The sequence below is a fragment of the Sorex fumeus genome, unplaced genomic scaffold (genome assembly GCF_029834395.1).
Source record: "Sorex fumeus unplaced genomic scaffold, SorFum_2.1 ptg000041l, whole genome shotgun sequence".
NCBI lineage: Eukaryota > Metazoa > Chordata > Mammalia > Eulipotyphla > Soricidae > Sorex > Sorex fumeus.
Genome location: NW_026606098.1, coordinates 9064293 through 9085789, shown reverse-complemented (window position 1 = coordinate 9085789; position 21497 = coordinate 9064293). Strand labels below are relative to the sequence as shown.

General features: G+C 65.0%; 1 protein-coding gene across 4 annotated transcripts in view; it reads left to right on the top strand.

The window, feature by feature from the left end:
- Positions 1–1067: 1067 nt before the first annotated feature.
- NFIX (nuclear factor I X) overlaps positions 1068–21497 on the top strand; it is a 69628-nt gene continuing 49198 nt past the window's right edge. For all 4 annotated transcript variants that reach the window (XM_056119282.1, XM_056119280.1, XM_056119281.1 and 1 more), the window contains exon 1: positions 1068–1224. In XM_056119282.1, the coding sequence (XP_055975257.1) occupies positions 1198–1224 (27 nt within the window). In that variant the 5' untranslated portion in view covers positions 1068–1197. The remainder of the gene's footprint in view (positions 1225–21497) is intronic.

Here is a 21497-nt window from a genome sequence, read left to right as displayed (position 1 = left end):
CTGTCTACAGGCATGCTGTGTGCTACGTGTGTTTCATAGTAGAGTCCTGCATGTGTGCTTCATGAATGCTGCCTGTGTGTTGTATGTGCACTGTGTGTGCCGTGAGTGCATAGTGTGTGCTGCATGTGCACTGGGGGTGCTGTGTGTGCTGCACGTGTGTCTCGTGTGTTCTTCGTGTGTGTGGTGTGCTGTATGCTGCGGGTGCAGTGGCAGGGCTGGGAAGGGGACTGGGTGGAGATGGGTGACATTTGTGCCCAACCGAGGTACCCCCAACTGGGCAGTGTGTAGTGGCTGGGAATCTGAGCTGTCCGTGAGGGTGAGGACTCTTGGCTTCAGAGGCGGGTCCCCTGTGGCGTGGAGGGGGTGCCCAGGTATCTGGCGGGGTGGAGGGTGCCCTGCCCTGCCCTAGCCGGGTACCCACGCGCCTATGGGGGTGCCCTTCTAGGGGAGTCGCGTGATGGCATCTGCGCTGGGGGTCAGGGTGCATCCCTGTGTGTCCCCCGGCAGGCACGACGGGCAGATCCTGTGTGTGTGTGTGTCTGTGCATGTGTGCGTATGGGTGTGTGTGCGCGCGCGCGTGTGCACGGCCCGCACGATCTGGCTGTCTAGCCCCAGTCATGCGTGCGCGCGCGTGGGTGGTTCCACCCGGACGCGGAGCCCGTGTGGCGCGTGTCCGGGTGCGGGATCGCGCGGTGGCCGGCGGCCGGGGCCGGGGGCCGGGGTCGGGGCGCCGCACGTGCCGGGGTGTGCGTGCGTGGCGGCGAGGGGGTGTGTGTGCGTGTGTGCAGCGCCCGCCCCTCCCCGCGCCCCTCCTCCCGCCCGCCCGCCGCCCGCCCGCTCTCGGCGGAGTCGCCGCTTCCAAACTTTGTCTAAACTTTCACTTTCGCAGCGCGGCGGCGGCGGCGGGCGCGGGGGACCGGCCAGCGGCGGCGGCATGGAGTAGACGCGGCGGCCCGGGCGGCGGACGCGAGCGGCAGCGGCGAGCGCGGCGGCGGCCCAGGCGGCGGGGCCGAGCGGGCGAGCGGCGGCGGCGGCGGCGGCGGCGGCGGCGGCGGAGCGAGCGCGGGGCCGGGCCGGGGCGCCGCGCGGCCGACACCGGAGCAGCCGAGCCGGCGCGGGAGCCGGAGCCGGAGCCGGAGCCCAGCGCGGCCGCCGCCCGCCCGGCCTTCTCCGCCGCGGCCGGCCGGGGCGCCAGCTATGTACTCCCCGTACTGCCTGACCCAGGTACCCGCGCCGCCCCCGCGCCCCCGGGCAGGGCCGGCGGGAGGGGAGCCCGCGGGGTGCCCCGGGGCGCGGGGGGCCGGCGGGAGGGGAGCCCGCGGGGTGCGCCCGGGCGCGCGTGCGGCTCCCGCCGAGGGAACCCCGGGGTGGCCGCTGCGTGAGCGGCGCTGACCCTCGCGGCGTGGCGCGGAAGTGCGGGGCCGTGTGCGTGTGTGTGTGCGTGTGCGCGCGTGTGTGTGCGCGTGTGTGTCTGTGTGTCTGTGTGTGCGTGTGCGCGCGCGGGGGGGCACGCGCGCGCGCGCGGCCGGCGGGGCTGCGGTGGGCAGCGGGACTCGCGCCAGCCCGGCTGGGGGCGGCGGGGGGCGACTCCCCCAGTCCCGGAGCGGGGCCGCCGGGGTGTCGCGGGGGTGACGGAGCGGCAGGGGGTGTTCCCGAGGGCGCCGAGCGGGCACCGGGTCCCGCGGCGTTCCCCGGGGCGGGCGCGGCGGCTCCCTAGGGTGGCAGCGGCCCCTGCTTGCGGCTGGGGTGCCCGGGGCGGGCCGAGCGGCCCGGGCGTCTCCCCAAAGTCTTTGTTCAAGGCCTCACATGGGAGCGGGGCTGAGAAAATGGCGGGGCTCCCAAATTTCGGAGGGGCAGGGGAGGAGAGGGAGGGACGGGCGCGCTGCCAGCCCGGGGCCGCGCCTCTGCGCCGACCCTGGACGCCGCCGCCGTGGGGGCCCCCCACCCTCAAACTTTTTTGCGGCGCAAACTTTTTGGCCCCACATCTATCCCCCACAACACCCCTACCCCCCACCCCTGGCTGCCTCCAGCGGCGGGGTGGGGGGTGACCAGGCGGGGCCGGTGGGGGGTTCCCGTCCAGAGGTCCAAAGGCAGGCGAGGCAGGAGGCGGCGGCCGCGGTGGCCAGCGCTGACCGTGCTGCGGCCACGTCAGGTCGGCCACGGGCAACCCCTCGCAGAGGCAGCCGTGCGCACACATCCCGCCTCCAGCGAAGTTTCCAGCTCAGTGCTTGACTGGGCAGCGGCCAACGCAGGGGGCTATGCCCACCCTGCCCCTCTGCCTTCCCGGGTGGGGGCCCCAGGCTTTGAGGGGGTACGGGCACTGCCCGGTGCTGCCTAGAGCCCTGAACCATGCTGTTCGCATGGCGGGTTCCAGATGGCCGAAAAGACCCGCCTGAGCCTCCTGCCGCTTCGCCAGCGGCCTCTGGAGCAGCCTTCTCCCGCCAGGCCTGAGTCTGGCTGTTCCCCACGGGCCCTCCCAGCCCTGGCAGGGGTGCCCACAGCTGGGAGAGGGGCCCACCTGAAAAATGACGGTGGGGACATGGGCTGGGGCAGCAGGCTGCTGGGAAGGTGGGGACGATCCCGGCGTTCCTTGTGTGTGCCGCGAGCCCATCTGAGAGGGCCCTGTCCAGGTCCCTGGGGTTTGGCCATGGCCAGGCTGGCGCGGCTGGCCGCGTGGCCCAGGAGCAGAGGCGGGTGCAAGTGTGTCTGCAGGGCATACGGGTAGTGGCATGCTTGCAGGCGTGGAGAAGCTTTCTGGACACTGATGAGATGGGTGCCTGCCTCTGTCCCTGGCTAACTGACCAGCCCCTCTTGTGCCCTAGGCACTGCCCAGACACCGGGCAGCACACTGGACCGGAGCCGGGTCTGCCTTGGGGCTGGCCCGGCTGATCGTTTGGGGCCTAGTGAGGCTTGAACAATCCTCTGCCCCAGCCTCTAACAGGACTCCTCGGACTGGTGGGAATGGGGACCCCCTCATTAGATCATAGTTGGGCGCCTGGCAGCAGAGGTCCTTGAAGCAGGGGCTAGGGTGGCCCCCAGTGTCAGGGGTGCAGCCTAGCTGGATTGGGGATCCCCGCGCGCCGCGACTGAAGGCCTTTTCTCTGCGTTGAGGTATAGATTCACACCTCATACTCTAGGCCAGGCAGTGGTGCGAGCATGCCGTGGCTGTGGTCAGTGGGATCTGGCTGGCTACCCCGCCCCCAGTGTCCTGGGCCCAGTGTCCTGGGCCCCAGTCTGCTGTGTGTAAGCTTCTTGTGTCCACGTGTCCATCCTGCCTAACCAAGTCTGTCTTCCTCACCACCTCTGGCCGTCTCGATCCACGGCCCCGAGTGAGTCTGTCGGGCCCATGAACCGTCCCTCTCTCCCTCTCTCTGTGTCTCTCCCTCTGTCTCTCCCTCTGTCTGTCTCTCCCTCTCTCTGTGTCTCTCTCCATCTCTCCCTCTCTCTCCCCCCTCTCCCTCTGTCTCTCTCCCTCTCTCCCCCCTGCTCGCCCCTCCCCCGTCTTGGACTGTTACTCTCTCTCTCTTTCTCGCTCTTTTTTTTTTTTTTTAAGCCAGAATTGGCTTCAATTTGAAAGTCAATAAATGATTGAGCAGCCCGGGCTGGGAGCAGCAGGGTCCTGGCGGGAGAGGCAGTGCAGGGGGAAGGGTGGGCGGCGGAGACTCATCCAGAGCCGGGGTGTAGCAGTGTGGGGGCCCGGAGCCCCCAGTGCAGAGGCAGGGGAGGACAAATGGGGACCCCCAAATGGAGACACAGCCGAATGTGGGCGAATGCCCGCACCTGCTTGTTACCGTGTGAGACCTCCCCCTGCACCCCCAAAGCCGTTGCACAAAACCCGGTATGTGCGCGTTCACCCCCTGAGCACATACACTTCAAGGTGGGACCCAGACCTGGGCTCGCCTGAGGGCACCCCCACCTTCCCGTGCCCTCAGAGCCAGTCTGACACTGGGGGCACCTTGGCGCAGGTTGACATACCCGACCCAAAGTGGAGAAATGGACATGGACGGACAGACAGGCAGAGAGACAGACAGACCTGTGCCTTTGTCCAACAGGCCCAGCTGGGGTATCGAGAGAGACACACCCGAAGTGAGCGGCGGCCACAGAGATGCATTCCTGAGGCATGGAAGGACTAGGGTGCCGTGACCCCCTACACATACACACAGCCCCGTTGCTCTCCAGGCCACTGGGGTGCGGGACGCCCCCACCCGCGTTGGCTGGATTTTCTGGCTCTGGCTCCGCTGGCTCCGTGTACCCCAGCGGGGAGCGGGCACGAGCAGGGAGGGCGGGGGCCATGCTGGGGCCTGGATTGAGCTTCTCGAGCTTTGGGGGAGGCTGTGCCCTCCGCTCCCCCCGTCGTGCTCAGGGCTTCCTCGTGGCTCTTTGCTGAGGATCTCCTGGCCGGTGCTCAGGGCTGCCATCTGCAGCGCTGGGGATTGAACCCGGGTCGGCCGTATGCAAAAGACGCCTGTCCCCGCCGTCGCGCTTCAGTCTCTGAGCGGTTTGGAGGCCAGGCCAGGCCCAGCTTGGGAGCCCAGGACAGTGTGGGTTCGGGGCTCAGGGCCCAGGAGGAAAGTTCTGTGTAGCCTCAGGGGCTCCGGGGCCCCGGCTGGCCGCGCTGAGCTCTGCGCCTTCTTGCTGCCGCCGTGTCTTACCAGGCTGTACCGTGGCTGTTCCGAGCACTGAGGCCCCGTGAGCCATGATTGCCAGGCTCAGGGTGTGCCCCGCGCCTCTGCTCAGCACCCTCAAAGGCATGTGGTCATTCCAGTTGCCCTCAAACTAGCCCCCCAGGCCCTCTCCATGTTGGGCCTCTTCAGAGCAGTCGGGGTCAGGCCAGCCACGGGGCCCCTGTACAGACCAGGCCGGCAGCCTGGAGTAGGCGGCAGAGTAAGGTCGGGAGCAGGGAGGCTTGTGTGGGGGGAGTGTGGTGGGGTCCTGCTGGATAAGCAGAGGCAGGAGGTGCGGAACAGGCTCATGCTGGCCATGAGGGCTGCAGCTCTTGTTGCATTAGCAGTTTTTGGCTGCCCTAGCCCTTCCTGTAACCTGGGGGGGGGGGGGTGTCAGAGTGTGTGGGTGCGCACGGGGGTTCAGATGGGAGTGGGGTGGAAGGCTGGGGACGGGCAGCCCCACGGCTCTGTGTCTGTCTAGGCAGTGGGGCTGGCGGGCATGTGCAGGGGTGCGGCTGTACCTCCTGCCAGGGAGGCCCCATCTCTGCTCTTGAACTGAAGCGTGAATCTGGGGTCTGGGGTCTTGAACTGTCCCCCTGGATGCTCCTGGCCTGTGAAGAGGGGGTAGGGGGGTCTCCACACGTTGCACCCCCAGAGTTCTGGTGGTCTGAGATGCAGGCAGCCCTGAGCTGCCTCCCAAGGTGCGCCCCCAGATCGGGTCTTCCTCTCCTGGGGCCTGGCTGGGTGGCGACGCCCAATGAGTGGGGCTCCCAAGCACCCCCAGACAAGCCCTTTGTCTGATTCTGCAAGGGGGTACCTGGATGATGGTGGGGTCCACCCTGCGTGCCGCCTGCCTGGGCAGGAGGGTCCGCTGCGGCTCCTGTGTCCGGCCGCCCCCCAAGTGCCGACTGTTCCCGCCAAGGCTTCTGGGCCCGGCTCCCCGTGCAGGCCTGGCCGGCTCCGTCCTGAGTGTCACCCCTGCATCTGCGGGCACCCCGCTCTGTGTCCGCGTGGGTGGTGGCCTCACCCTGGGACACCCCCTCCAGATTCCCTCTCCCAGGTTTTCCTGAGCCTTGGGGCATGTGTGCAGCATGCACCTCGGTGCCCCCCCAGGCCCGCGGTGGCGTGCGGCTGGCTATGGGCTGGCTATGCGGCCGCCCACAGCCCACAGCCTCCCTCTGTCTGCCTGGCACCCAGGGGTGTGTGTGGGGGCTCCTGGCTGGGCCAGCCGGGGTGTCTGTGCGCCCGAGCCCCCTGCCTTGCCCCTGTGGGCCCCTGCAGACAGTTGCTCCCTCCCAAGCTCAGAGCCCGGATTTGGAAACTGAGGCCCCCCTCCTTCCCCCAGGCTCTTTCTCTCTCGCTTTTTCCTCCCTCTCTCCCCCCTCCTCCCGCTCCCTCTCTCCCTCGCTCTCTCCTCCTGCCAAGCTCCTCTTGGCTCCCTCTGAATATCTCTCGATTTTTGGCCGCAGCTCTGGGCGCGTTCTCTAAAAGAAGGCCTAGCCCCCCCCACCAGCTCCCCGACCCCCTCGCACCCCCTCCCCCTCCTGAGGAGCCCCCTCTGAGGGCGGGAGTGGCCAAGCTGGTGTGCAGGGGCCCTCGGGCTGCCCCCCGCACCCCTCCCGGGGTCCTTGGCCAGGGGGACATGGGCCTGGTGGGTGAGGGGCATGGCAGGAGTCGGCCTGGCAGCCGGGTGGGCGGGGGGAGCGGGGCCGGGGTGCCCGGCTTGCCGAGCGGGCGGGGAGGGGTCGGGGACACGGAGCTGGGGTGTCTGGCTCCGGGTGGGGCTGGCAGGGGCTGCACAAGGCGCAGCTGTGCCCAGAACTCAGAGCTGCATTTGCCACCGGTACGCTGTGGCCTGGCCAGCTGGGGAGGGGGAGGCGGCGGCGGGCACTGCGGCGCTCCGGAGCCAATCAGAAGCCGGGGTTGCGCTGGGGAGCGCTCCCCCCCCCCCCGGGCCCCACCCTGAGGCTGGCCGGGGGCTGTGGGGGGCCGCTAGTGGGCAGGGGGCAGCATCCCTGTCACTGCCACCAAGGACCCTGCCCCCCCCCAGGCTCCCCTCGGCTGGAGCAGCAGTGCCAGCCTTCTTGGCATGGGGGACGCAGGCTGGGGGGGGCGGCCTGTCCCCACCTGAATCTCCGGGAGCCAAGCCCGAGGCGGGGGCAGCTCACACATGCACCCCAGCCCCACGCCTTGGCCCCAGAAAGTGGCTCTCTGTCCAGGGCCACCAGAAGCTGGGGGTGGGGCCAAATCCTCCAGAAGGTTCCATGCGAAGAGATCGGGCGGGCAGGCGGGCCGCGGTGAAATCATCTGGGGGGGATGGGAGATGGGGGTGGGTCCTTCCACATACAAAGTCGCACACGCTCCCTCACTGGCACCCGCGGGCACAAAGCATGTCGCCGCCGCCGTCACGCGAGCCCGGGGGGAGCCTGGCATGCGCCTCCCAGTCGGGCGCCCGCACGCTCCGGCCTTCCACACACAAAGGCCCACGGCAGCGTGTAGCCAGCCCCCGTGTCCACACCACCGCCAGCCCCCGTGTCCGGGGACCCGGGGGTGCAGGCGGGCACTGCAGGGACGGACATCCCCTCGCCCCTGCCCCAGCGGGTGCTGGACACTGCTCGGGCCCGGGGCGCTGCGGGACCACACAGATCCCAAAGGCCCCCGCGTGCTGGCCCCCTGCCCCCTGACACACACAGCCTGCGGCTGGGGTCCCCTTAAGGCCCTCGCTACACAGAACGGTCGGCAGTGCCGGAGCGGAGGGATCTCGCCCTCCTGTAAACTGGGGTGCCGGCCCCCTCAGCCCCCTGCCCCTCCGACCCCCCCCCCCCCCGCTACTGCTAAGCAGGACCTGAGCGGGCCGCGCCGTCCTCTGCACACAGGCCCGGGCACACAGGGTGGCATGTGCCCTTGGGGACCGGGTTACACCCACACTACAGCTCACCTGGGCCACACCTGGCCCATCTTCACGCCGGGACTGGCTCTCCTGGCCCTGAGCTGTGGCCTGAGTCCCCCCACCTCCCCCCCGCGGGGGCTGCGGGAAACCAGGGGCTCCGGTGCCGCATGGCCTCAACGGCAAGTCCCGCCCCAGGAGAAACGCAGCATTACTGCCAGGACGGGGCTGCGCCCACGAGGGCGGCAGGACCGGGACCCCAGTCTGTGCTTAGCTGCTACGTGTCCTCAGTCAGTTCCCCGGCTCTCGGGGCTCCAAGGCCCCCACGGGGAGTGCTGGGGGAGACCCAGAGGCCTGGCTTTGCAGAAAGGGCTGGAAAACGTAGAAAACAGCGTACTGCCCGCCACGCCCCTGAGAGGTTTCTGTGTGTCCGTTTGGTTTTGTGGGGCCGCACCTGGCTGTGCTTGGGGACCCCTCCCGCTATCCCCTCTCTGGCCCCAAGTGTGTGGTTCTAGAGCCGGACGCAGCAGTGACTGTCTCTCTGCTCACCCCAACCCGACACGTCCCCTGGCAGAACCTTAGCTGGTCCTGAGACCCATACCCGATGCCCCCCCCTGCCCTGCGCCCTCCTAGAAGTGCATCCCCAGCTGGGGGGGGCACGCCCTGGCCCCTCAGACCCACAGAAGTATTGGAGACAGATAATCGCTCTTGTCTCCCGAAGAGCAACCCCCCGCCCCTCCCCACCATGTACACACAGGCTGGGTTCGCCCCGGTCCCCGCAGGGCCTAACACCCTCTCCCACGCCCTGCTGGGCACCCCGCCGGTGCGTGTACTGGGGGCACAGCCCGGCGGCCACGTGCATTCCTTCCACCAACGTTTACCAAGCGGCTGCTGGGTGCCAGGCCCTGTTCTAGGCCCTGGGGGCTCGGATGGGAACACAGGCACAGTGGGCAGCAGTGCCAGGCCCGGAAGGGCGGCGGCGGGGGGGGGGGGGGGGGGGGGAATGGAGGGGGTGGGGGACTGGCCGCCAGAGCTCAGGTGTCCGCGCTCGCTCTCTCGCCCACACCGAGCCCGTGCCCGCCGGCTCGGCCAACCTCCCAGAGCCTGGAGGGGCGACTTTCCCCATCAAATGAGCTGTCTGGTTTTGATTTTTTGGGGGGGGGCACATCCGGCAATGATCAGGGCTTCCTCTTGGCTCTGCGCTCAGGGAACCCTCCTGGTGGGCTCGAGTGGCCCCACAGGGCACCGGGGACTGGCCCGGGCCACTGCATGCAGCCCCTGAGCTCAGCCTCTTTCTGCCTCTCACCTAGCAGATACTTTGCCGCTGTTTTGTTTTTGGGTTTTTTGGGTGTTTCTTTTTTTTCCGGGGGTTCAGAGCCATACCTGGCGGTGTTCAGGGCTCACTCTGATGGAGCTGTGGGGGGGGGACCCTGCAGGGTGCCAGACACTCCAGGCCAATGTGTTCCCTGCTGTCCCATCTGCCCGGCCCCCAGAGGGGCTGTGTGGAGGTCCGGGAGGCGCACGGCTGAGGTGGGCCCCGAGAATGCGGGGCGTCCGGTCTCTTTGGCCCGTCACCTGGGGCCACGCCACGCACTGCCCGCCGCCCGGGCAGGGGGATGGGGGCACACGGGCCTCTCAGCCCGGCTCCTGGGGTGTGGGGGGAGGGGCGGGGCAGCTGGCCTCCCAGAGTGTCACTTCCACCTGCGCCCCTCGATTTAGCTCCCCCGGGGCGGGCCCGGTTTATTTTTACTGCAGCCCGTCCCCCTGGCAGCACCAGGCTGCGCCATCTTGGTAGGGTCTGGGGGGGGCCCCACGGCGGCGGGTGTGCCAAAGTGGGCTGGGGGGGCTGCGTAGGGGGACCCCCGTGATGCCCGCTGCCCTCTCTCCCTGCACCCGTCTCCCACCCCGGGCCTGGGCATGAAGGGCTCCCGGCCGGGACGCTGGTGGGTTGTTGCTGCCGGCTGGCAAGCACCGTGCCCAGCCTGGTGGCATTTGGCTTGGCGGCCTGCCAGCCCTCCCCGCCCCCCTACCCCGTGCCCGGGCAGAGCGGCACGACGGCTGCCGCCTGTTTTTGCTTTGGAAGCTGGGGGTGGGGTGGGGGTGGGGAGCCCTGGCGTCTCCAGGGGGGGATCCCCCCTGTCCTGTGCCACCCCGGGGCGCGTGTCCTCGGCCCGCTCCCCGCAAGGGCGCCCGCCCGCCCGCCCGCCTTCCATCTTCTCACCGTCCCCCCTGCCCCACTCTCCCGTTGCTCCCTGAAATGGCTTCAGCAGTTTTGGCATCTCTCCCCCCTCCCCTCTGCGCCAACCTCACTTGCCAGCCCGCCATGCCTGGCGCTGGGCTGCCACCTCGCCACAGCCACGGCCGGTGGGGCAGGGCACTGGGGCACCCTGAAAGGGAGCACTGGGGTGGGGAACTGGCACCGCATCATGAGGGGTCTTCCTGGGGGCCTGGGCTCACCCCCCACATCCTGCTGTGCTAGAGCGGGGCTACAGAAAAGCGGCAGAGAAAGTGGGGACCCGCCTTTCGTTCCCTGGGGTTTCTCAGGCCCCCGTGCCTGCGTCCGGTGCCCCCACCCCACCCCAGGGGACCCAAATGGGCATTTCTGCCTTGGTTCAAGGCTGGGGCCGTCCAGAGGCGAGATTCGTGGTGGGCTGCCAAGTGGCTTCCCCCCGGAGTGCCCAGGCCCGGAGCCTGGAGATTCTCGCTTCCCTCCTTCCTGGAGCTGGGGGGGGCACATTTGTGTCCCCCGCAGGGACAAGGGACTTGGGAGGAACCGTCTGACTGTCCCCCCACCCCCCGCCCCACCGCCCAGCTCTCTGCCTCTCTAGGCACTAAACAAAGTTTGTTAAGTAACTTCCAATGTTATTTGAGGACGCCTGGCCCTAGCCCAGCCAGCCCTGTGGAAACTTGTTTTTCGCTGCCGAGGCTGCAAGTATCAAAGACACACTTTCGGGGGGGCGGGGGGTGCTTCAAGGCTTCTCCCCCTCAGTGGCAGGGTCCGGCCCCAAACCCAGCACACGCACGCAGTGACCCATACCGATGGGGACCCCCCTTTGCGGCCCACACAGATGCTGACACAAGGGAAACGGCATGTATGGGGTGCTGCCCCCGGGCCCCAGGATTTTTCAAGCTGCTAAGGCTTCTGGGAGCCTGGACGGCCTCTTGACCCCCTGCCCGCCTCAGTTTCCCCGACCCTCCCGAGAGGGAAGTGGGGGTGCGGGGTTGTCTACAGAAGGTGGCCTGCATGCTGATTTGACTTTTCCTTGTCCCTCTGGCCTGGGTGACACTGGGACCCTCTGAGTGATCTGGGGGTGCGTGTACCCCACCCAGAAGCCCCCTTCTCTGGGAAGCCCGTTTCTTGGGTGCCGCAGTCTCCCCCACCTTGGCTGGTTGGCCATTTGGGGGATGGGTGTGATACCGGAACTCCCACGTGCAGCCCCAGGACCCCCATTTCCTCCCTGGAGTCTCCCCAGATCACTCCTTCCCCCCTCCCCCGTAAGGCCGCCCAGCCCGGAGCCCCAGGAGCCGGCATGGGGGACAGGCTGGGGGCTGCAGTATGTCCCAGGGGCACTCCTGCCTCAGGGTCCTGGCCACACTCCTGGATCCCCCCAAATTGTTGGAGGGCAGGCACTTGAGTTGGCGCCTTGGGGCGAAGGGAGGCCTGCTCAGCACCCCCTGGACCGCCCCCTCCTGTGACTTGCCAGCAAATGGGGTCCCGCTGAAGGCAGCAAGGAAGCCCAGGCCAAGGGGCCCCCGGACTGATGACCCTCCCCAAGGCAGGGGTTTTCCTGGCCCCTCACCCCGCATCCCCGCCACCCCGCCCACAGCCCGTCACACGGCGACAGCCTGTCACGGCCCCTCCGCACACCGGCACAATCTGTCGTCCACACACAGTCTCACACAACCTGTCACACGCGCACACACGGCACCACCGCGCGTACAGCCAGACTCGCACCATCGCACCAAGCTCCCCGCGGTGACAGGCGCAGACACCCACTGCTGCCACCGCCGACACCCCCGAAATAACAGCGCACAGGGGCGGGCAGGGGCCCCAGCCCTCCGACCCGCCCCCTCCAGGCCCAGCCTGTTTTATAGAGAGGGAAACTGGGCCGGGAGGTCAAGGGCGGGGGGGGGGGGGGGTACAGGCATGACTCAGCCAGGCCCCCAGGGGCTGGCAACACGGAACAGGTCACCAGGCTTCCCAGCCACCCCTTTCTCTACTCACAGCCCTCCAGCTCTCCCCACTCCTCAGATGGGAAAACTGAGCCCTGGGGCTGGCCTGCCAGGCCCTAAGGGTCCTGCGGGTACCAGTCCTGGCACTGCCTGCCCCCGCCCCAGCACTGCCAGGTCTGGACCTGATGCCTCCCCCACGTCACACACCCCCAGAATATAACAAGGAACACTAAGTCCTGAGCACTAATACTACTCCCCCCCAAAAAAAAAACCAAAACACTAGAGCCAGAGAGAGCCCAATAGATTGTAGGTACTGTGAGTTTGGCCGCTGGCATTGATGGTCTCCCCATTTCTGCACCTGAGCACTGTCAGGTGTGCCCCCACGAAGGAAAGGGCTGGTGGTTCGGGGGGGGGGCTCTGGTGGCTGAGGACTGGGCCACGCTTACCCTGGGTCCCGAATGCTCCGAGTGGCTTGTACTGACCACCAGTTTGGGGGTTGAGTGTCCTGTTTAGTCTTTGGGCCACAACTGGTGGTGCTCAGGGCTTCCCTCTGGCAGGACTGGGGGCCCTCTGGGCACCCTGTGCTGTCCTGGTCCAGGCCCCTGTCCTGTTTATTTTCTGGGTCGGTGAGGCAGTGACTAGTCTGGGGGTGCCCCTGCAAGAGGCTGGCAGGGCTGGCAGACCCGCCCATGTCGGGTCCACATGGGGAACACTGAGGACCGAGCCAGGCCAAGCCCTGCACGCACCCGCTCCCCAGCGCTCTGCATTCCAGCCTGCCTCCTCCTCCTCTTCCTCCTCCTCCTCCTCCTCAGCCGCCAGATTCCCTCACTTTCCCCTTCTTTGTTCCACCTCCGCCGGCTCCCCCTCCCCGGGGCTTCCCCCACGAGTGCGCCCGGGCCAAAACCAACAGGGCTCCAATGACGCCCGCCCGCCGCGGAGGTCTGCCCGCCGGCCTTGCCCCCTGGCCGGCTCGGGGTCCAGATCCCCGCTCAGCCCCCGCCGCGACGGCCGCCCGGCTGTGTGTGGGGGGGGGGCGACACGTGGCCACTCGTCGGGCGGGCGCGCACAAGCACATGCGCACACCCCACCCTGACGGCAGGGTCAGTCTGTCTCTCACGCCAGCTGGACCCTAGGGCGCTGCGCACCAGGGTCCCCAGGCCGCCGCCCCCTGCACTCCCGACGGGCGCCGCCCGCGCCTCTGACACACCCCGGCCCGACGCCCCCATAATCTCCCCCCTCACCGCCTGGCAGTTGGGGGGCTGTGATACCTGCCCCCGCTTTCCTGCACGCGCGTGCCTCCCCACCCCTCGGTGGGGGTCCTGGCCTCAGGAGGATGGGGGGAGCTTGCGGCAGCTGCGGGTGCCCACGCACGTGGCGCCAGGCCCACGCGGGCATGCATCGCCCCAGCCTGCACACGCGTGGGATTCACGTGAGCCGCACACCTGCCAGGTCGCCCGCCCGCCCCGGGCGGCTCCAAAGCCCAATCCAGGGTGTGGGGGGAGGGGAGCGGAAGCGGAGGCGAAATTCCCACCGCCCCCAGGACTTTGGGAGAACACTCGCCTCCCCAAATGTCCCAGGGGCGCAGGTAAGATGCCCCAGAAACGCTGCCCGGTGGCGCCCCTGCATGCGCTATATTTATTCTGGAAATGTGTACCCATATATATTTATACGGAAGAACCTCCCCCCCATTCCCGCGCCACGTTTGTACTCCGGAGTCAACCACCCCCACTCGGCTTCGTCCCAAACCTGCAAAATCCATTTCTCCACCCAGGCACGCGGGGCGAGGCTGCAGCGGCCTGCCCCTTCCCCGCTGTGGACGCCCCGGGTATTTCCAAGGCCAGAGACGCCCCTCCCCATCGGGCTCCCCACTCCCGCCCCTCGCTGGACCGAACCCCCCGGAGCTCTCCCCGAAACACAATCGCGGGGGTGGGTGCTGGCGGGCCAGACGATGCATTTTGGTGTGTGTTTGCTGTTGCTGCTTAAATTAATCCTGAGTGACGGCCCGTAGTTCCTCTCCACAAAGAGGCCATTTAATGCCCCCTCGTGCTCTGGCGAAACTCGCATTTGCCCCCGGAGGAGCCCAGCTCTCGCGCCCAGCCCTCCCGGCTCTGCCGGGTTCGAGACGCATTCCGGGCGCGCACCCCGAGCCTGGGGAGGAGTGGGAGAACAAATGGAAGGGCAGGAGGTCCGGGGTGTGTGGGAACGGGAAAGGGGGTCCCTGGCGCTCCCCGCGACCCAGCCACAGTGCTCCATCTCCCCAAACCAGACATTCCTCCGCCCCAACGCTCCAAGTCCTGAGCTCCCTCCCCAGGGGAGGCTCCAGGCGGCCCCCTGCGAAGGAAGACCCTGCCCCAAATCAGGTACGCCGCCTGTCCTGTCCCGAGCGCCCTCGCCAGGGCCCCCTCCCGTGACCTCTGGGACCTGGCGCAATCGGCTAATAACTGGGAGACAGAGGACGTGGGGAGGCGTCCAGTGGCCCGGCCAGAGGACACAGCTCCTCGCACTCTGCGCCACCCGGGTGCTGGGGCTCGTCGTCTGAGTGCGCGTGCGTAGGCGGGAAAGGCGGGAAGTCCCGCGCGCGAGGCTCTCGGGGTCCCCCGCTCGCCCCAGCAGGTGAGGGGACACGGGACGGGGCGACCGCGGCTGGGCGCTGACGGCCGCCCCGGCGGTGCTTCCCCGGCTGCTTTCTTCGCCTCAGTTTCCCTCCCCCGGTGCCTGGCCCGCGCGGTTGCTCGACGGCGCGCGAGCGTCCGCGCCGTCTTGGCCCGGCGTGCGAGGGGAGGGTCGTGCGGAGGGGTGTCCCACAGCCTCGGAGTCCCAACTGAAAGTTTATCACCCCACCCCGCCACCTCTCGCCTCTCTGGGGGAGGGGAAGGACGGGGAAGTTTACCAGGGGCAGATTTGGGTCTGTTTCCAGGGAGGCTGGGTTTTGGGGGTGCTTGTGGCGCGCCTGCAGGGTGAAGAAACGTGACTTAAGAGGCGGGAAAAACTCCCTTTCCCTTTTCCTTCAGGCCGCCCCAGGGACGCGGCCCCTGAAGGACCCTTCTAAAGTGCCCTTTGGTGTCCCAAATCGCCCCCTATGCCCCTCTGAGGATTGGCTTCTTGACTTTGGGGTCTGGTCGGTTCCCCCCTCCCCAACTCTGGCGCTGCCGGACTGGCCGGCTCATCAGCGGGGACTGGATGGAGAAATTGGGAAGAACTTATATCCCGCTGACAGAGGGCCCCCCCATGAAATCTGGGGGCTTCTGGGGAGCCCTGAGCTATCGCCTTTGTACATTCGAGGAAAGTGCCTGCGTCCTCCCGGCCAGACTAGCCCCTTCGTCCAGGAGGAAACCCTGACTACCCCGAATTATTTAAAGGCATTGAGGGTGTTAGGACCTGTCCCACGTGCGCATGACTCAGCCCGTGCCCGCTGCCACCCAGGAGGTGACCTGGGCATCAGGGCCAGCTAGTGACCCTGTGTCCTGCACCCTGGACCCAGGAACCTTGGCAGCAACCCTCACCCCAGCTCCCACATCAGACTTAGCTGCTTTAAAAAAAAAACAACAAAACCTTTTATTTATTTATTTATTTTTGCTGGGGGTGTTCTCTTTTTTTCTCTCCTTCAAAAAATTATTTGCAAGATTTTAGATGAGTTTTATAAGTTCTTAAATTTTTTTTATTTTTTAATTTTTTGGTAAGGCGTGAGACGCGGGCTGACGAGAGAGGAAAAACTGTTGGGGGCTGGAGGAGGGGCGGATAAAAAAAAAGGGAAAAGACGGGAAGAAAGGGGAAGCGGGCGCCGCGGCTCTCCCTCACCGAGCCGGGAGCGGCCGGCCGGGATCCCCGCGCTGAAAAGGCTCCAGAAACGCGCGGAGCGAAGGGGATTTTCATCCAAACGGTGTCACCAAGGCGCGCGCTTCCGCTTTGCCGCCGCCGTCGGAGCGCGGCTCTGCCGGCGAAGTCTGTAATCAGAGGAAAATACCAGCTTTGTGGAGGGTTAGAATATATCATTGGCTAATGTGTGTGGTTTCTTCTTCTTCTTCTTTTTTTTTTTTTTAAATAATGCTAACCATGGGCATAATTAAAGAGTGCGCAAGAACGTCTCTCCGGGCCCGCATTGTCTGACGGAGAGCGGCGGCTCCCGGGGCAGAGCCGGGGCGGCTGGAGCGCGGCGGCTTCTTCCCTCGCGGGGCTCCGGGGCGGATCCGCCAAGTCCCACACCAGTACCAGCCCGGCAACTTGCAGCGGGCGGGCGGCGGCGCCCCGCTTCACTCCCCCGCGACCCCTCGGGGACGGCCCCTCTCTTCCCTCCCGGGCCGGTCTCCGCCCCGCCGCCCGGCTTTGCGCCGGAGCAAATGAAAGAAGGGAAGAAGCGGGGCGCCGGGACCCCGCGCCTGGGCAGGGCGCGCTTCCCACGCGGCCGGCCCGTAGGACAGACAGATGGACCAGGGAGCGGCGGGGGGCGGGGGGGGGGGCGGTCTGGCGGAGGGGGGTCCGAGGCAGAAGCTAAAGCCCTACCTCGACCTCCTCTCTCTCCCTTCCCCATGGTGGAGAAGGGAGCCGTCGTGTTTCAGGGCTCCGACCCTGGATTTGTTTCAAATGAAGGCGCACTATTCTTCCCAGCCCCGCAGGCGAGGGGTGCCTCAGGACAGTGCTGCCACCCATGGGGGTCTAGATTTGGGGGGCGAGGCCACCGAGCTCTGGAGTTGAACAGTTGAGGCCAGGAGGGTAGAGAGTGAAAGGTTTTTCTCTTGGGGCGCCTGAGAGGAGGTAGTGACCAGGAAGGCCAGCGGGTCTGGGGGGAGTGTGAGCCGGACCCTACAGCTCCCCTGAGGAATAAGGAGAGGTGGAGAAGTAGGGGTGGTGCCCTTAGGCCCCTAAGGGCAGGGTGCCCACCCCTTGGCCAGGCGGAGGAGCACGAGGCTGGATTCAGGTGTTTCTAATTAAACCTGTCTCTCTCTTATTTTCTCCCTCCGGGTGCTCGCTCAGATTTTTCCATGCTGCCCCGGCCTCGTCTTTTTTACATAAGCAGAAACTTCCCCCCAGATATTGTGGGAGGTATTTTGCTTTCAGTGCTTTCTCTTTCCTGATTTTTTTTTTACCATTTAATTTTAAAATTATAAAGTAAATTTAGTGCGAGTGAAAGTAAAGGGGGCAGCCAGCCAGGGCGGGAGCCCGGGAGAGGGGGAGGCCAGATGCAGCCCTGCTGGGCCTCCTCTGCTCCCCAAGGCTGGCAGTCGCGCCCAGAACCGCTGTGTTCTCTCCCCTCTCTGTCTCCCGGAGCCCCTGATTCTTCCCCGGGTCCCGCACATCTGTGTGAGGCCCCCCCGCCCATCCCTTCCTTGGCCCCTTGCCCTTGTTCTCCTCCTGCTTTGCTGTCTGCTTACCAGGGTGGCCTGGGTGTTCAGCATAGTGGACTCTGTTTGACCACTTGTCAGCCCTGGCCAGTACCGAGCTGTTTGCCCTGTTGGTGTGGGATGAGCCCTGTGACCTCACCGGGTGGTGTTTTGGTCAGCCTGACCGCCTGTGCGGGTGGCTGGGGTGGTTGTGAGCCCCTTCGCTCCAGTCTGTGCATTTCGGGGACTCCTGAGTTCCCCACTTCAGGCCCAACTGCCTTCACCTTCGTTCCCAGGCAGGCTCAGCCAGGTATGGTGCTCCCTTAGCAAAGCGTGTCCAGGGGGCAGACTTACCTCTGGCCTCAAGCTTTCCTCTGAGAGCTCCACTCCACTTAAAAAGTTTATTAAAAAAATAATATATATGTCTAATTTGAAAGAGAGACCTCAAAAGTAAAGAACTGGCCTCACATTACAGAGTAACAGCCATCCACACTGCCATCAGCCGGTCCCCCAGGGGGCTTGGCGGGGCCTCCCCGCAGGAGAGGTAAAGAGCTTGTAAAAATTAGTGGGCTGATAAAAAAGCCAGTGGGGTGTGGCTGCGAGGCTGCCTGGCCGGCCACGTGTGTGCGACTGCCTGCCCCAGTGAGCCTGGATGCCTGGCCCGGCCCAGTGGCCTGCAGAATGGGGTGCGGCAGGCGGCCTGGACAGCAGCTCCCCGCGACCAGCCAGGCCCCGCCGGTGAGAAGGGGCAGGGGAAGTTTCCCTCCAGCTGCATCTTTCCGTCAACATCTGGGAAAGCGCAATGGCAGCTGTTCTCCCTGCCCCCCCCCCCAATTCCCCCCCCCTGCACACTGACATTTTGGGCCAGCTTGCCATCCAGACTTCAATTCTACGCTGCGCCAACATTTTCACGGCTCTGCTCAAATCCAGTGACGGGGTTTGGGCTTTGAAAAATCTGTGTGTCTCTAAGGATGTGTCCTGACAATACAGCTTTTGGAACTATTGATTCGAACAGGCCCGAAATCAGGGGCGGGTCCCCCTCCCTCCGCCTGAGTCTTTCTTTGGCCTGCGCGCAGGCCGGGCTGGGGGAGGGCCGGGGCGCCGCCGGCCTCGCTCCTCCGAGCAGGTACTGGCAGCCCGGCCTCCCCAGCCCTTCTGCGGTGTTTTTGTTTTCCCTTCGCCCCCCAAAAATATTTGAACCAAAAAGCCTCTTTTTTTTTCCTCCACCCACAGCAAACTGAAAGGGCTAGTGAACCGTGATCCAACAGAGCGAGGGCGCCTCTTTTCTTCCTTAGCATTAATTAACTCAAGTTCGTTAGGACGTTGGGTCTGTCGCCCACAGTTTTCTGTTGTGTGTGCTGAATCAGGTCAGAGAGGGAGACTTCCCATGCAAACAGTTGGCGCTGGAGCTGAGGGACGCGCAGGGGGAGTGAGGGGGAAAGAGAAAAGAGCCCGGACCGAGGGGTGGGCAAAGGCCTGCGCTCTGGGCACCCGGGTACCAGCATCCCAGGGGGCACTGAACACCCAGGGAAGGAGCGTTCCTGGATCTCAGCAGTAATCCTAATAATATTGTATACTGGGGAGGTTGGGGATGCATTTTATTTTTGTTTTGTTTGGGGGGCCACGCCCGGTGGTGCTCAGGGTTTACTCCCGGCTCTGCTCTCCTGGCGGGGCTGGGGCCTAAACCCGGGTTGGCCGCGTGTAGGGCTAAACGTCCCACCTGCTGTCCTGTCTCTCGGCCCGGGTGATGCGTTTGGAGGGACTGGAAATTTTACCTCAGAGGGAAGCCACTTGCCTGGCTGCCCCGGCCCTGCCTGGGGCTCTGGAGACAGCAGCTTTGAGAGAGGCTCGGTGAGTGCAGGCTAGCCGAGGGCCGGGAGGGACACCCTGAGACACCCTCGCTCCCTCCCTGGCTCCCCGCCTTCCCTCCCGAGGGCTATGGGGGAGGGTGTTGGCGGGAACTCCGGCTGGCCCTGGGCCTGGGAAGGCCTGGGGGAGCCTCCGTTACCTGGAGGGTCCCGATCTTTTGGGGACTGGAGGGTGGCCGATTCAGTCTGGGGGAAGTGCCCAATATCTGCCTGTACCAGCCCGACATCTTCCTGCCGCCGCCCGCCTCGAGCCCCCTTGCCCGCCCTCCCTTCTGGCTCAGTTCTTGGTTCCGCGGTGAAAGTTGGGTGGCTAGCTGGGGCCTCCCACAGGCAGGCCCGACCCACCGGGAGGCTGGCCTGGGCCCTGTGGGGAGCACGGCGAGGGCCATCCCCAAGTGTCCCCCACCCTGAGGGGAGGAGGGCACCGGTGCCTCCCAGAAGTTGCAGGGCTAGAGAGCGAGGACTTGGTTTTCCCTGCCCGAGGTTTGGTTTTCCCTGGGCCCCAGAGGACGCAGGCAAACAAGCTGCAGTTGCCCGAGACAAGAGCTGTCTCCCGTCTCCCCATTCCTACCCCATTTCATTCCGTGCCAAGAGGGTGAGGGGAGATGGGCCTGGAGCAGGGTAGTGTTTGGAGCCAGAGCGAGGCGAAGCGGCCTGTTGGCCCGCTCCCAGGCCCCCGCTCGGGTTTACGTTCGGAGGAGAAAGGGAAGGGAAGGGAAGGGGGCGGCTTTCCAGGCGCCGAGTGTGCAGCCTGGTTCTGAAGCAGGCCCCAGCCTCGACCTGGCACAGGGTGTGGGGCACCGCTGTACCGTGCCCGCCAGCCCCAGGCTGCTGGAGACGCCTCTTTCCAGCAGGAAAACAGATCCAAGTCGGCCAAAAAAACCCGCTTTGTCCAAATGATCTGAGCCTCCTTGATATGTGCATTTTCTGGTCTCAGCTGCCTGGGAGGGAGCTTAGGAGGGCTTTACCCGGGCTGAAGGCCCTTCCCTGCCTGGCCCCCCAGAAGCCCCCAAAGAAGGGGAGCTTGTAGGGTCACAGGGGTGGGGGGCCTTCCTCGGCAGCATCGGGGCGGGTGCTTTCCGTGCCCTGGGAGACGGATGGGGGGGCTGGTGTGAAGTGTGGCCTGTTCAGTCACATTTGCAGTAGTGAACTGCATCCTGAGATGGCGAGTCTCATGGCAGTCTGGTCAGTTATTTGCACTGTGCAGTTCTCCAAGTCAGCCAATTATATATACGTATATACCCAACACATGAAACATATTACATATAAATACATATGTATGTGTGCATATACATGTATAATTAGCTTGTGTCTGAAGGAATAAATTTGGGCCTTAAAAACAAGCAGGATGTGGCCACGCAGGGTTTTGTTTGCTAAGATAAAAACACCTCTGGCCAGCGGCCTGTGTGTGGAAACCGAATTTCTGGTGTTTCTAGGTGTTTTGCCGTTGGCAGTGGAGGCTGGGGCTGGTGGTGAAAGCTGTTTAGACGGGAAAATTTCTTCCTTTCCTTGAGACTTATTAATTCCGCAGATGAGAGCAGGGCTTCTGCCCATTTTCCTGTTTTCCCTGAAATCATCCACAAGGCCTGTTTGTCCGGAGCAGTTTTGGGGATCCCCCCCTTGATTTTCTCACTCTGGGAGCAGAGCAAACCCAGAGAAGTGCCTCTTCTTCTCTGCTTCTCCTTCCCCTGTGCTGAACCCTTCACCCTGCGGCAGGTCCTTCTCCCCTTTGGGGTCTCCTTCCCCCTCCACTTCTCCAGTCTTTCTGCACTTTGGGGCCCAGCCTGACAAACTGCAGGTTTAGTATAAGCACATAAGCGCTCTCTCACTCTCTCTCTCTCTCTCCCCCCCCCCCCGGGGGTGGGGGGGGACTTGTGCTGCAAATTTTACCTAGTAGTCTAGTGATTTCTGTAATTTCCATAGTATTTTAGGAACATTTCCGTGAAAAATGTTTCTTTTTCAAAAAGTGAAATTCTTCATTTCCAACAATAAAAAGCTTTTTTATTTTATTTTTTTCTCTCAAAGGCAGAAAAAAATTCTGTCCACAAACCACAGGCTCCTGTGAATTTTTAAAGCCTTGTTTCTGATTTCTGGGATTTCCTTTTAAACGGGGAGACTGCCTCCGCCCCTTTCAGATGCTCTTGGCTTTTGTGTTTTTACCAGCCCCCCCCCCCCATCCCCAATGCATCCCTCTGGTTTTCTTTTCTTTCCTTTTTCTTTTTTTTTTTTTTTGCCCTCCACAGCATCTCTCTGGCTTTGCTCCTAGGTGGTTTGTCCTCTCTCTGTGCTCCTCCCAGGCCGCTCTGTCCCCTGAACACTCATCCTTGCCTTGCGGGTGACTCAGCCCCAGAGAAGGTCTGAGGAGCGGGACGGTGTGTTGGCCGGCCGTGTTGGCCTCGGTCCGGGAGCTGGGTGCAGGGGTGGGAGGGGAGAGGGGAAGGGGAAGGAGACTGGGTCTGGGACAGGTAATCTGCCCACTTAACAAAAGGGGGACAGTCCCCTTTTGTCTGGGGCTCCTGAGGGGCGTGCCTGGGGCCCAGCGCTGCCACCAGTGACATGCAGGAGGCGGGGGTGGGGGGGGGCGGGG